Raw genomic sequence first — 15,769 nt, 5'->3', positions numbered from 1 at the left:
TGATCATTATTGCATAGATTTGAATGATAATCACTCCGTGTAAAAGGGCCATAAGCCGAGAACTAACTAATAACCGGTTAGGGCCTGCACAAGCCAGTCCCACTGATCAAATCTTTTGACAAGTCTCACATCTAATCAATTTACTTGCAGAAAACTTCTACAATGTAAAAACTTTTCATCCACTCTGTTGGCACTGCTGTTATTCTGCTTTCCTGCAGATTTTCTGTCCACAAATCCAGATGCAAAATCTACGGCGAATCTGCATAGTAACAGAAGAAACATGCTTTGAGTCTCTTTCCAATTTGCACACGATCAAAGTGATTGCTTCACTGTAAAGTGAGCAACATAGATTACGAAATGCCTAAATGATGATGTGAAAAAAATGTAAACCTTCTGAAGATACATAAGCAGAATGTATCATCAGACAGTGACCACAACCCGCAGGACTCCCCTAATGGCACTAATTACTGCAAGTAAATCCTAATGGCGGCCAACACATAATATAAATACAGTGGTACCTTGGTTTAAGAGCGTTTTGGTTTAACAGCTCACAGTTTTTCAAAATTATGACTTGGTTTAAGAGCATTGCTATGGTTTAAGAGCTCTCTGTACTGGGTGGGAGGGCGAGTGTGTGTGTGTGTGTGTGGGGGGGGGGGGGCATGGCCTGCACAGGGTGGTCTACAGCCCTGTACTCTGGCCCAGGAAGTCTCCCTCACCTTCCAAATCATAGCAGATCCACTCCAGGCTGGGGCTTGCATCAGGGGAGAGGACTGTGGAGGTAATCTCTCCATAGCTGTAACCCCTCTCTCCCCAGACAGAGAGTGCTGCATGTATGTGCCCACACATGTCCTGCTCATTCCTTCATGCTCCCTGCAGTCTGTCAGCCCTTGTGTTTCCCATCCTCTCCACTACTGTACTTAGTTACTCATAATATCACATATTCTGCTGTTTCTGAATGTTTGTTTCATCTGTTTTACATGTTATTCAGAATAAAAAAATCATTATTTTTGGGGTGTAGAACCAATTGTTTGCATATTAGCAGAAAATTTGCTTTGGTTTAAGAATGGATTTGGATTACAAGCACAGTCCCGGAACGAGTTATGCTCGTAATCCAAGGCACTACTGTATTACTTGTTTCCAGCAGAACAGTTGTAATAAAAATTGTGTAAATACATATACAAAAAATTTTAACAATGTAAAATTGCTGGAAAAGATGATGAAGTGCCATATTCCTGGAAATTACAGACTAATGGACATAGATAGCAACCCTTTACCCCAAAGGTACAACAAACAGATCCCCAGACCTGATTTCCGCATGTGATCAAATTCAGTCTAACCAATGCAGGCCTAATGCACTATACACAGATAATATCCTGTTAATCCAGACAGGGGCAGCCTTGCATTCAGTCAAAAGGGGGTGCCAGCACACGGCGAACCCTGGCAGGTGTCGGAGCTACGTCGACCCCTTTAACTATAAGTATGTCTAATGACGTGATTAAAGTTTAATAGGGCACCCTGACTGACACAGTGAGAAGCCATTGGCTCCTTGCACTCACTCACTCTTGTGACTCCAGCCAGCAGTTACAAGAGGCCGCTCTGGGGCAGGCGGTTCTTCAGCCACATGTGCATACACATACTTGCACAAACGCACTCCTAGAAAGAATGCCCAAACCTGGGCACTCCGGGTGCCAGCACCGGAAGCTAGGAGATCACTTGGGACTCACAGAGAGAAGAGCTGTGGGGAGCATGTGAGAGGGTGAGTAGGTGTTTTTTGTTTTGTTTTACTCTCACTATGGGGGCAGCAGGCAGGAGATCTATACTACTGGGGCTGCACACTGTATGGTGGCTGCACACAAGGGGCCTGATACTATATTGGGACTGCACACAAGGGGCCTGACACTATAAGGGGGCTGCACACAAGGGGCCTGATACCATATGGGGACTGCACATGTGTCTGGAGAGAGGATTCACAGCAAAGAGAAGGCTTAAAGGGGTACTCCGGCCCGGGGGTAATTTTCTGTTATGGACGGGGATGGGGTGGTTATGGACGGCGGAGGTCACTTACCTACCCTGTTCCAGTGCCAGGTCCCGGATCACGCCGCCCGGTATACCCGTCCCGCAGCTGCCTTCTGGTGTGAGCTGCCGCATGAGACGTGACGTCTCAAGTCAGCTAAGCCATTCAGCGGCCGAGGTGGGGCTTTGCTACGGCCGCAGAATGGCTGAACTGCCTTGAGACGTCACGTCTCATGCGACAGCTCACACCAGGAAGCGGCAGCGGGACGGGTGTACTGGGCAGCGCGATCCGGGACCCGGCGCAGGAACGGGTAGGTGGGTGACCTTCACCGTCCATAACAACCCCATCCCCATCCATTACTGAATAATACCACCGGGCCGGAGTACCCTTTTAAAGATGTCCTGGGCAGAATGGAAAAAAAAAGAAAAAGTGATCAGAAAAGGCCCTTGCTATGAGTCACTGGAAATTACTGTACTCTCTTACAGGGTCTGCAGTGATAGTGGTCATGGTGTGGTGGTATTATTTAGGTATTATGTACTGATACCATTGGTAAAATCTTTCTGTTTTGTTTTGAGCAGTATGGAAGCAATATGTAATTACTGTATGGTGGGAACAGTGTTATAAGATAATTGTATTGGAGCTCTTGATACTATGTGTGGGCACTTTGAGGACATAATACTGTGTGTGGAGCCCTGATTCTGATAATGCTGTGTTCGGGTGGGGGATGCCAATTCTGCACAGGGTGCCATCTACCCTAAGGCTGGCCCCAAATCCAGAATGTACCTATAAACTGAGTTTACTAAAGATGCATTGAAGGTAAAATTAGCACTTGGCTGCCACAGTCAGAGAGCAGGCTTCCTGTACTGACTCAGGCACTTGGCTGCCTCAGTCAAAATACAACTCCCAGCATGGCTCAACAACCATTTCAACCTGATAACCAGCTACCCTTCCTATGGTAAGTCAGTGGATCTGAAACATCTTCTTTAAATGGCATGAAACTACAATTCCCAGCATGTCCTATCAGCCAAAGGCCGCTATAATAAAAGCCAATTCCAAAGAAGAATGTGTGGGGAGAAGCACCAGAAATCACTTAAATAACATACAATCTCAGAGGATCTCAAGTTACGCAATAACCTGAAGGAAAAAAAAAAACAAATCTTCCTTGTAAACGTCAAAAATGAGTAAAATGTTACAAGCAGCCGAGGAGCAGGATGTTCTACAGTCACAATAGGAAGTGAGTCGTGGACTCCTACAGAGCTGCCGAGGACAAGGAAGACCTAATACCGGCAAAAAGGAGCCATGAAGCAAGAATGATGTCACCTCTATACACCATAGAAAGGGCGCAATCCCACAATGCACCTCTGCAGTGACCTACCCCAATTAATGAATAATGAATATATAGCTCCAGCAGCAAATCTCTCTCTTGTCCTGGTAGGTTGCTACAATGTATCAGTCTTCAGTTTAGGATATTTATTGAGGTCTGACTACACTGATACATTGTAACAAAGCCCCAGCTGCAATCTGCAGTAAGTCAATTAGATCATTAGGTAAGTAATGTTTCCATTTACAGAAGGCATGCATAGATTCTTCAAAACAAAGAGTAAGGAGCATTCACATGTTCGCAAATTTTGCGGACCTATGGACGGTGAACGCCTGTCCTGGATGGCTTCGCTACCCGGCATGATATTGTTACAAAGCTGCGCAGCTCTGTCATTACAGTGCCACGGAAAACAGTTTCCCCGCTGCCGGCATGATGTTGATATATTACCATCCATAGGTCCGCAAAACATACAGATGTGTGAATGCAGCCTAACAAAAAGCTAAAGCTTCCTTAATATAAAACTGGAAAATCCCCGTAACGAAAGGGGGGGGGGGGGTTGATATCAAGTGTCTATTGCAGACTCACGTGCAAATCAACATAAATCACAAGACTGCAGAGCATGATCAAGCCAAAGAGGAGCCTTTTGTCCCTCGCCTTTTCTGCACTCCAATAAGGTACAATGCTAGGCCAGAATAAAGGATCTGCAGGACAGCCTCACAGCACTGCGGCAACTGACAGGTAGATAAGGCAGAGTTATTGTCAGCCACATGACAGCCAGGGGAAAAACAGATGCATTACCGCCTATACAGTATTACAGGCCTCACCTTCCCCCATCAGAGCTGGCACCAAGACAAGGATTAAGTCAGCCCATGAGTGTGTGATCCAGAGGAAAGCACTGGAGATCCCAACCCCATACTGTGCACTCATGTTATAGAGGAATGGGACATCAGTGGAATATATGTGGTAAGATACACATACTCTTATCATGCAGTCCGTGACAGCAGAGAGACTTGAACATTAGGGCCCTTTTATACAAGCCGGCAACAAGCAATGCTGCAAATACTCATTCGGTCTGTGTAAAAGTGTCAGCGATGAGCCAAGGAGCGAGAAAACGCACAAACGCGTAAACAGCTGAAAGGCTGCAGTTTCCCCATCCCTGGTCTAATGCTGGGTTTACACAGAAAGATTATCTGACAGATTATCTGCCAAAGATTTGAAGCCAAAGCCAGGAATGGATTTTAAAAGATCTGTGATATCCAATACACAACAGATAGAGACGGCACCCGGCAGACCCCACTACCTTAAAATAGGGCCTGGGTATCCATTGTTTTCATGTGAAGAAAGAGACACAGCCTGCAGTGCTATTTTTATGGCAAGTATGATAAAATCTGCAACAGAGACATCTGTACAGAATTTTTGCCTCTGGATATAGAAAGTTGCAGACTTTACTTCCCCACTAGCAGACAGCTTTCCCGAAGCAAGCACCAATTTGATCAGTGCTTGCAGAATACTTTCCGAATGCGGGGATGTGGCTTTGGCCACATATGGAACATATTCTGAACGCAAATATAGGAACACAGCCCTAAGAACCACTTAGGTGGCCCTTCTGTTAGGGTCCGTTGACACAGAAAGAATATTTGACAGAAGCCAAAGCCAGGAATGTATTTGAAAAGAGGAGAAATCTCAGGCTTTTCTTCATAGCCTGATCTCTGTTTATAGTCTGTTCCTGGCTTTGGCTTCAAATCTTTGGCAGATAATCTGTCAGATAATCTTTCTGTGTAAATGGACCCTTATGCTACGTTTACACGAAACGATTATCGGGTGAATTTTCGCGATAACGATCGTATTCGAACGATAATCGTAAGTGTAAACGTGGCGAACGATTGAAAAATCGTTCATTTTGATCTTTTAACATGTTCATAAATCGTCGTTCGCCGATGGCAAAAAATTCGCCGATCGTTCTGTGTAAACAGTCGTCGCGCGATAGTCCGGCCACGCGCCGCCCACCTCCCGGCCCTCATTCGCAGCCCGGAGCGCCAACTCGATCGCCGCCCCCGCCGCGACCATACGTTACCTGCTCCGCGTCACAGGTCTTCGACATCCCCGGATCCGCTCTTCAGTGCACTGATTGGCTTAAGAGGGGCGTCGGGAATTTCAAACGGCTCCTCTTCAGCCAATCAGTGCTGAAGAGGAGCACTGATTGGCTGAAGAGGAGCCATTTGAAATTCCCGGCTCCCCTCTTCAGCCAATCAGTGCACTGATGAGCAGAGTCGGGGATGTCGAAGACCTGCGACGCGGAGCAGGTAACGTATGCTCGGGGCAGGGGCAGGGGCGATCGGAGTGGCGGCGGCAGGGGGGGGGGCGATCGGAGCGGCGGGGGTGGGGGCGGGTGGCGATCGGAGCGGCCGGGGTGGCAATCGGAGCAGCAAGGGTGGCGATCGGGGCGGCGCAGGGGGCTGCGGTTGACCGTGGGGCCGGGCTGCGGATGAGCAATACAAATCATTAATCGTGCGATCGGGCCAATTATCGCTCTGTGTAAACTTAGCATTAGGAATAGTCAACAGTACCAATAATTGCTTGATTGTAGCTAATTAATTTTATTATCCTCAGCGCCACAGCCCGTTTTCATGGAGATATGTGCTGTTGTCAAATTATGGATTTTTATACCTGTACAATGCATGGATTCAGCATACAGTTAAGGAGACAGGCGACGTTTGCTCATTTGTTGGCTGATCCCTGGTCCTGTTACACAGGGCAATAATCAGGGGGTTCACCTTATAATTGCATCAGAGAGTAATAAATCCAGCACAAAGGGGTTCTTCCAAGGATAAAACTTCCCTTTTATATAACAATATAAAAAAAAATCCAATTTACTCTACATGGGCAAAGCAAGGGATTCATAAATCTTTCCCACCGAATAAACATAACACAGAGATGATTTCTTACAAAGCTATGTAATTTAGTGCTCCCATCTAGAGATGAGCGAACCGGGTTCGGGTTTGAGTCCATCCGAACCCGAACGTTCAGCATTTGATTAGTGGCGGCTCCTGAACTTGGATAAAGCTCTAAGGTTGTCTGGAAAACATGGATACAGCCAATGACTATATCCATATTTTTCACATAGCCTTAGGGCTTTATCCATCTTCAGCAGCCACCGCTAATCAAATGCCGAAAGTTCGAGTTCGGATGGACTCGAGCATGCTGGAGGTTTGCTCATCTCTACTCCCATCGCTTTCACCTGATGAATGGGATCTCACTCTCTATAAATGCATACCAAGTCCAAGCTCTACAAGGGGACATATCACCTGGCTATATAAATCCTTACTTCCAGATCATGGGTTATGCAAAAATGGTCCAGCCCGATGGTCCAACAACATCCCAGATCTAGATACTAAAACTATACTAACATACTTTGGAATATGCATATAAGGTGTTGCCCTCTGCCAGATACCAAGAGATAACCCTGAAAATACTACATACGGCATACATTTTCCCACAAAGGGGATACCTAACAGGCATTTATTCTACAGATTCATGCTTTAAATGCGGTGAACCTCAGGCAGACACATATCGACATGTCAATTCTTTGAGCAGATAGGCACGGAGAGTGGAGGCACGCAAGCCCTCCCATTCAAACAGATAGAAGACAGGATTCAGTGCTAAGTCCACGCGTGGGGAGGGGGGTTTGCACAGAATTTCGGTGCTGATTTCATAGTGTGAACAGGTCCTAGTTGTTACCTTATTTGTTATGCAAAAACTTCTTTTAAAAAAAAATCTGAAAAAAATAACAAATCCACTGGAAACGAAACGGTCTCTGAGTATTTGGTTATGCAGCCTTAATCTTAGATAAAACTAACATGCGGATGACAAATTAAAAAGCTATGCATACAAGTCACATGATCATGCTTGATCATTTAACCAATTAGCTTATGTGCACCCTATAATTACCATGAATAAGAATGTGTTTCTACAATTGGGTCCAGAATTTGTTCAGAACGTGGTCAAAACCACGCCTCTATTTCTTAACCAATAGCTGCAAAATGCTGCTGGGATTTCCAAACGCAAATGTGAAAACACAGGCTTTATTTGTCTATACCTTTGCAGGACATCAATCTCATTGTTCATACAACAAAGAACTGAGCACCAGGTGTGGAGATGGAAGGATCCAGAGAGCAACATCAAAAGAAGCCAGGGAGTAATAAGACAATAATGTATGTACCGTAAGGAGCCTCTGACTGAACGGTTACTCAGTAGTACCAGAAAGCATCATGAGTCACGGCGACCTCTTATAACACACGCTCATACATTCCAGACTTTCCTTTACTTCTGAGACATTAGCATAACAATCAGATCCACGACACGTGTGACCAAACAGGTTCTGCGGTAAAGCCCCAAGGTGGGTTGTATGGTGCTTAACTCATTGCTATATCTGCCGGATCATAGACCAGTAGTAGATGATATGATGCCTCTAGTAACATACCAGACTGTACGGAAATCTGACAGACACATAAGTCAATGGGGTCCGCTACGGAAATCTGACAGACTCATAAGTCAATGGGATCCGCTACGGAAATCTGACAGACTCATAAGTCAATGGGATCCATCACAGCTATCATGTTAATAACAGAAGCTATGACGCTTAAGTCAACAAGACCTCTATGATACATCTCACCACCAGGATACCACAACATCCCAGATTTAGGTCCATTTCAGATCACCATAATCCAGCTGCATTTTAGAGTTCACCTCCAACTAAAGGACAGAACATACACCAGCACACCTCAGGTTTTCCAAATTTATACAAAAAGTTAACGTAAGTAAGAACAGGTCAGTGGTAAATTTGCAAAATTTCTTCAATGTCAACGTCACCTTGGGGGTGCAGGTATATGGACTACAGACAGGAATAGGAAAGCCTGCAAAGAGATCTTCATGTGTCACCCCTGTCATCTATACTGAATATAAACAGATACACTGACCCAGATTTATCAATCTAACTGCAACTATAGGCCCCATTACACCCAACGATTATCGACTGTACTTGGCCGATTACCAGCCAATAATCGTTCGGTGTAATAGTGTTAAAAGACCACGATCAGCCAACATGGACGATGTTGGCTGATCGCGGTCTATCAACATGTTGGAAAATCCTGATCACGTCAGCGATGGTCTGCTGTGTGTCGCCCTGTGTAATGGGAGCAGCGACATCAGATCACCGCTGACTACAAGGGGCCACCTAAACAATTTAGGGATTGTTGGGCAGCCCCTCCAGCTGTTCCCCGCTCGCTACCTGTACATGTAATAGCACAGGCAGCGAGCAGGGAACAAGGGGGATGCAAGCACTAAACTGATCGGTCAGGTCGCTTTTCCCTCATTATCGTGCTGTGTAATATGGCCTTAAAACTAGGGCCGATTCCAGGTTGTCTGCCACCTGAGGCAAACCTCAGGGAGCCGCCCCTTCACAGGACCTCAGATGCCCGTCCCTGCAGCATGCTAACTACCCCCCCCCCCATCCACCTTTCCGGGCCAGAATCTAACCGCCTGCTCGATCACCAATGCCCCCCGCTGCAACCCCTGCCCTCTGGGTACTCACCAAGGAGTAGAAGCGAGCGATGCGGGTGACATCACGACAGGACCTTGCGGGACATGTGGACGTCAGTGAGCATGGGTGGCGGGACGGCCGGGATAGAGTTGAGTGGCTGCTCAGCAGGGCTGTGGCCACTGTCATTTTTGTTAAATTAAACTTAACAAAAATAACAGCAGCAGGGAAGACTTTGCCGTCCCCTCAGGGAACGCAGAATCTGCCGCCTGAGGCGGAATACTCATTCCGCCTCATGGCAGAAGTGGTCCTGATTAAAACTGTCTAGTTTTGCAACAGCAACCAATTAAAGCTCAGCTTTCATTTTACCAGAGCTCATTTAGACACAACACCTGAGTTGGTCGATATAAGCCAAACCAGGCAGTTTTGGCTTTAGGAAGATCGATAAATCAGGGCCACTGGAAACTTTATATGAGGCCTCTAACAGGTTAAGCCGCCCATAGAGATTAGATAGCCATCGACCAAACATTAGTTCGGATGACAGCTGTCCCTACCAACTCTCCTGTACACATGTGCGCTTGGCTACACCAAATATACTTGTGATTTTAATGGGGAACGGGAAATGTTCCACATATAACTGTACTTATGAGTACTTGAGTGTGGCTTCATATACTAGTGCAAATATATGCATTTTTTCCTGTTGGTAACACTGCGGCACTGCCTTTCTATGACCGTCACTTTTTTTTTTCTCCACCACAGATTTCAATTCCACACAATATCTCTGTTGTATGAATAGAAACACAGATTTCCTATCTATCTGTCAGAGATCAGTGAAATCTGCTTGAAACATATCCTAATGAACATAGACTTTTTTGGTAAAGAATTATTCTCCTAAAGTTGTAAGTTCTGCGGCTTTTGAATACACCGTTTTCCAATTCTTTATTAAAGATCTAATTTTACAGTCAGTGAATGGGAACATTGCTGTTTGCAGCAAGAAACTGAAAAACGTGCTCATCATTTTCAAGATCTCTGCTTGCTGGGTTCATTCTTTCTACATCCAGCTGCTAAAAACCTCATTCACGAGTATCGGAACTGTAGACGGCACTATGGACCCATCCTTTCAACTGGCCCCGTTTACATGTTCCGTAGGCGTCATGAGGTCGCTATCCATGCCGCAAAAAACAAACAAAAAACAAGCAGGTTCTGGTACGCAATTGTGGCATGGATCACTTTTCAAACAGATAATCCAATTCTTAATTAGGTTCAGCACTCCGTTTAGGGTGGTGCACGCAGCAGGGAGCAAATCCCACGTAGAATATCCTATGTAAATCACGGCACTCACCATGTGAATTTTCTTGTATTATTTATTGCATCTAAAAATTTAAACATAAATGATACAGGACGCGTTTTGGCTCACGCCTTTGTCAACTGCCTGACAGTCGAGAGGCGTCCTGTATCATTTATGTGAGAAGCAATAAATACTATGAGAAAATTCGAATGGTGAGTGCCTAGATTTTCATTAGACACTTTCAAACAGGTCTGTGTACTGTAGACAACCTACGGAACACCAAAAAGCAGGGAAAACTGCTACTAGTTTTTTGCGTGTTTTTACAGCCCAAAAAAACACTATGCAAAATTTGTGACTGTGGGAAGCCTAGCAGCCATAATACTTCTCAATGGTTTGTTACAATTGTATGCAGTCTAGACAGTCCTGTGCAAGCAAAAATATTTTGGGGCATCCCATGTTATGATTGGATTCACCTGAAGCCACAAGTAGACTACTTTAATCTAATAGGGTCTATGGTGGAGTGGCAGGAACACCATGGTATACAATGAAATACCTTTCTGAAGGCGTCACAACAGGAGGTGAAGGAACCCCAAAATGTTTTGTAAATGGGTCACTGACTAATATATAATATATAGGCTGGACATAATATAATAATAATAATATTAATAATAATAATAATATAATATATGAGAGGTATGAGGTCTCTTCAGCCTCTGGATGTAAACAATGTTTCCTTTCACTGAAAGCAAGCAGAAAATGACTGAAAAATAAAACAAAGTATGATAAAAAAGTGTGGAGCTTTATAATGATTGGGTTTTATTGATCCAAGACTGGACAACCTCTTACAGCTATAGCAAATAGCAGCCAGGCATCTCCAGCCTCACTCCTGAGACATTAACATAATGTTCTACATTACAACCAGCTCCAAAGCAAATATCCTCCTAACAATACCCCACGGTTGGTTGTAGAGAACACTGCCAGTAACTAAGGTAGCCCGGCTGTACAGCGGTGTGCAGGTGGGTCAGGGTCTGCTCCTCACAGACACTGTTATGCCATTTAGGAGTCAATAGGCATCTAAGTAAAAGAAGAGAGGAGGGATGAAACGGGTCATGGAGAGAGGTATGTTCCACCGCGCCAGCAGACTGCGCCATGCCTGCCAACAGTTACTTCAGCTAAATTTGGGATAGACACATATATGGTAGAAGGGCGTGATCACATCTTCCCAGACACACGGATTAACCCTTTCACCTGGCAGGAGCCTGTTCTACCATCCACAGGATTAGCTGTGAAACGGATTAGAAAAAATATTCAAATGCAAGGAAGGCGAAGGCTATAACAACACAAAGAACCTGCAAAGCCACTTGTGTACAACTGCCTTGGCTTCTTTTAAGACATAGAGGTACAAAAGTCTCTACGCTGTCCACACAGCCCCTCTATTTTGTCCCACACAGGACAGGGTGGTAACTTTCAGGGCTAGAGGGACAGTCGGTCTGCAGATCACTGTAACAAGAGGCTTTCACAGCCAGCAGAGGATTATTATAGGGATTGAAGGTGGAAGGGTCACCATGGGGCATTAGTGGAAAACATAACCGCTTCAAGAAGTGACTTGTAGAGCCATAAATAACCCTTGAGGGGGCTAGAACGAGGTGGAGCAACTACTGCAGTAGAAAAGATGCCAAGGATGAGCCACAGGACAGAGGCTAGTGTGCAGGAGGAAGATCCCTTGTATATACTTGGGGTGTCCAGATGATCCCCCTCCCCCCCCAGTACAGGAGCATCAGCATAGGTGACAACTTTTGCATCACATCAATCACCATAGAGAAGCCACACAATACAAACAACAATACACCCAGACGGTAATGTAGCCCACCGCAGCGACAGGCGCTCAGTGCAGATATGCATGGCCGTCAGGTACGGAGGAAGTTAGGGGACATCTCTGCTGAATTCTAGGATTGTAGAGAGAAAGCTACAAAACCAAAGGGTGTGAAACAGCATCGCATGACTGGAGACATGGGGAAAAGATGTAGTGATGTCCAACAAATATATGGTGGTATCCAAATAATAATACAAGGGTCACCCTAAATCTGTAGCTTACGCTCAACCCAGTGCCCAATACTGCAGTGTGACCCACAGAGCTTACACTCATCCCAGCGCCCAATACTGCAGTGTGACCCACAGAGCTTACACTCATCTCATACCAATACTGCAGTGTGACCCACAGAGCTTACACTCATCCCAGCGCCCAATACTGCACTGTGACCCACAGAGCTTACACTCATCTCATACCAATACTGCAGTGTGACCCACAGAGCTTACACTCATCTCATACCAATACTGCAGTGTGACCCACAGAGCTTACACTCATCTCATACAATACAGTGAGACCCACAGAGCTTACACTCATCTCATACAATACACTACAGTGTGACCCACAGAGCTTACACTCATCTCACACCAATACTGCAGTGTGACCCACAGAGCTTACACTCATCTCATCACCTAATACACTGCAGTGTGACCCACAGAGCTTACACTCATCTCATCACCTAATACACTGCAGTGTGACCCACAGAGCTTACACTCATCTCATACCAATACACTACAGTGTGACCCACAGAGCTTACACTCATCTCCTACCAATACACTACAGTGTGACCCACAGAGCTTACACTCATCTCATCACCTAATACACTACAGTGTGACCCACAGAGCTTACACTCATCTCATCACCAAATACACTGCAGTGTGACCCACAGAGCTTACACTCATCTCACACCAATACTGCAGTGTGACCCACAGAGCTTACACTCATCTCATCACCTAATACACTGCAGTGTGACCCACAGAGCTTACACTCATCTCACACCAATACTGCAGTGTGACCCACAGAGCTTACACTCATCTCACCTCCAATACACTACAGTGTGACCCACAGAGCTTACACTCATCTCATACAATACACTACAGTGTGACCCACAGAGCTTACACTCATCTCACACCAATACTGCAGTGTGACCCACAGAGCTTACACTCATCTCACCTCCAATACACTACAGTGTGACCCACAGAGCTTACACTCATCTCATCACCTAATACACTACAGTGTGACCCACAGAGCTTACACTCATCTCATCACCTAATACACTGCAGTGTGACCCACAGAGCTTACACTCATCTCATACCAATACTGCAGTGTGACCCACAGAGCTTACACTCATCTCACACCAATACTGCAGTGTGACCCACAGAGCTTACACTCATCTCATCACCTAATACACTGCAGTGTGACCCACAGAGCTTACACTCATCTCACCTCCAATACACTACAGTGTGACCCACAGAGCTTACACTCATCTCATCACCTAATACACTACAGTGTGACCCACAGAGCTTACACTCATCTCACCTCCAATACTGCAGTGTGACCCACAGAGCTTACACTCATCTCACCTCCAATACACTACAGTGTGACCCACAGAGCTTACACTCATCTCATACAATACACTACAGTGTGACCCACAGAGCTTACACTCATCTCATCACCTAATACACTACAGTGTGACCCACAGAGCTTACACTCATCTCATCACCTAATACACTGCAGTGTGACCCACAGAGCTTACACTCATCTCACACCAATACAGCAGTGTGACCCCCACAATCTCCCCCCGGTCCCCCCCATACCTTGATCGGGGCCTCCAGCAGTTTGTGCAGTGCGGGCAGCTGATCGATCAGCGGGGCGGTCTCCGGGAAATTATACACCGGGGGTCTCCGCGGCTCCGGGAAGTTAGTGCAGACAAAAGGATCCATGTCGTCCAGATACTGTACCCGACACGGGATGAACGCCATGGCGGCGGCTGCGACCGATCACTGGCCCGGCTCCCCAGTCACTGCTCACACATACAGCCCGCAGACTAGGTCCGCCGCTCACCGGGAGCCGGGACGGGGCGGGCCGGGCTGTGGCGTCACATGGGCGGGGACTGCAGACTATAAAGAAGGAGAAACTACAGCGTGACGGAGACTGGCCGGATAGACGGAGGGTACGGCAGGGGGCGAGACACAACCGAGACCGAGGAGGGAAAGAGACGGCCACCGAGTGAGAGGGACTGTGACTAAAGAGAGATGGAGGTGGACTGTCAGTGTGACTGAAGACAGAGACTGTCACTGTGTGTGTGAGGAGAGAGAGAGAGACTGTCACTGTGTGTGTGAGGAGAGAGAGAGAGACTGTCACTGTGTGAGTGAGGAGAGAGAGACTCACTGTGTGAGTGAGGAGAGAGAGACTGTCACTGTGTGAGTGAGGAGAGAGAGACTGTCACTGTGTGAGTGAGGAGAGAGAGAGAGACTCACTGTGTGAGTGAGGAGAGACAGACTGTCACTGTGTGAGTGAGGAGAGAGAGAGAGAGAGACTGTCACTGTGTGAGTGAGGAGAGAGAGACTGTCACTGTGTGAGTGAGGAGAGAGAGAGAGACTGTCACTGTGTGTGTGAGGAGAGAGAGAGACTGTCACTGTGTGTGTGAGGAGAGAGAGAGAGACTGTCACTGTGTGAGTGAGGAGAGAGAGACTCACTGTGTGAGTGAGGAGAGAGAGACTGTCACTGTGTGAGTGAGGAGAGAGAGACTGTCACTGTGTGAGTGAGGAGAGAGAGACTGTCACTGTGTGAGTGAGGAGAGAGAGACTGTCACTGTGTGAGTGAGGAGAGAGAGAGAGACTCACTGTGTGAGTGAGGAGAGAGAGAGAGAGACTCACTGTGTGAGTGAGGAGAGAGAGAGAGAGACTGTCACTGTGTGAGTGAAGAGAGAGAGAGAGACTGTCACTGTGTGAGTGAAGAGAGAGAGAGAGACTGTCACTGTGTGAGTGAAGAGAGAGAGAGAGACTGTCACTGTGTGAGTGAAGAGAGAGAGAGAGACTGTCACTGTGTGAGTGAAGAGAGAGAGAGAGACTGTCACTGTGTGAGTGAAGAGAGAGAGAGAGACTGTCACTGTGAGTGAAGAGAGAGAGAGAGACTGTCACTGTGTGAGTGAAGAGAGAGAGAGACTGTCACTGTGTGAGTGAAGAGAGAGAGAGACTGTCACTGTGTGAGTGAAGAGAGAGAGAGACTGTCACTGTGTGAGTGAAGAGAGAGAGAGAGAGAGACTGTCACTGTGTGAGTGAAGAGAGAGAGAGACTGTCACTGTGTGAGTGAAGAGAGAGAGAGACTGTCACTGTGTGAGTGAAGAGAGAGAGAGAGACTGTCACTGTGTGAGTGAAGAGAGAGAGAGACTGTCACTGTGTGAGTGAAGAGAGAGAGAGACTGTCACTGTGTGAGTGAAGAGAGAGAGAGACTGTCACTGTGTGAGTGAAGAGAGAGAGAGAGACTGTCACTGTGTGAGTGAAGAGAGAGAGAGACTGTCACTGTGTGAGTGAAGAGAGAGAGAGACTGTCACTGTGTGAGTGAAGAGAGAGAGAGAGACTGTCACTGTGTGAGTGAAGAGAGAGAGAGACTGTCACTGTGTGAGTGAAGAGAGAGAGAGACTGTCACTGTGTGAGTGAAGAGAGAGAGAGACTGTCACTGTGTGAGTGAAGAGAGAGAGAGAGAGAGACTGTCACTGTGTGAGTGAAGAGAGAGAGAGA

At 46.5% G+C, this 15,769-nt stretch overlaps 1 protein-coding gene across 5 annotated transcripts in view; it reads right to left on the bottom strand.

Moving 5' to 3' along the window:
• FHOD1 (formin homology 2 domain containing 1) overlaps window positions 1-14,362 on the bottom strand; it is a 103,170-nt gene extending 88,808 nt beyond the window's left edge. For 3 of the 5 annotated variants that reach the window (XM_069966271.1, XM_069966269.1, XM_069966273.1), the window contains exon 1: window positions 13,844-14,361. In XM_069966271.1, coding sequence (XP_069822372.1) covers window positions 13,844-14,008 — 165 coding nt within the window. In that variant the 5' untranslated portion in view covers window positions 14,009-14,361. Of the gene's footprint in view, window positions 1-13,843 lie in introns of all 5 variants that reach the window. The other 2 variants (XM_069966268.1, XM_069966272.1) reach the window with 1 other exon arrangement.
• Window positions 14,363-15,769: the final 1,407 nt, after the last annotated feature.

Source organism: Dendropsophus ebraccatus, chromosome 4 (genome assembly GCF_027789765.1).
Source record: "Dendropsophus ebraccatus isolate aDenEbr1 chromosome 4, aDenEbr1.pat, whole genome shotgun sequence".
Lineage (NCBI taxonomy): Eukaryota > Metazoa > Chordata > Amphibia > Anura > Hylidae > Dendropsophus > Dendropsophus ebraccatus.
Note: the sequence above shows the minus strand (reverse complement) of the source record. Positions and strands in the feature narration are given on the sequence as shown.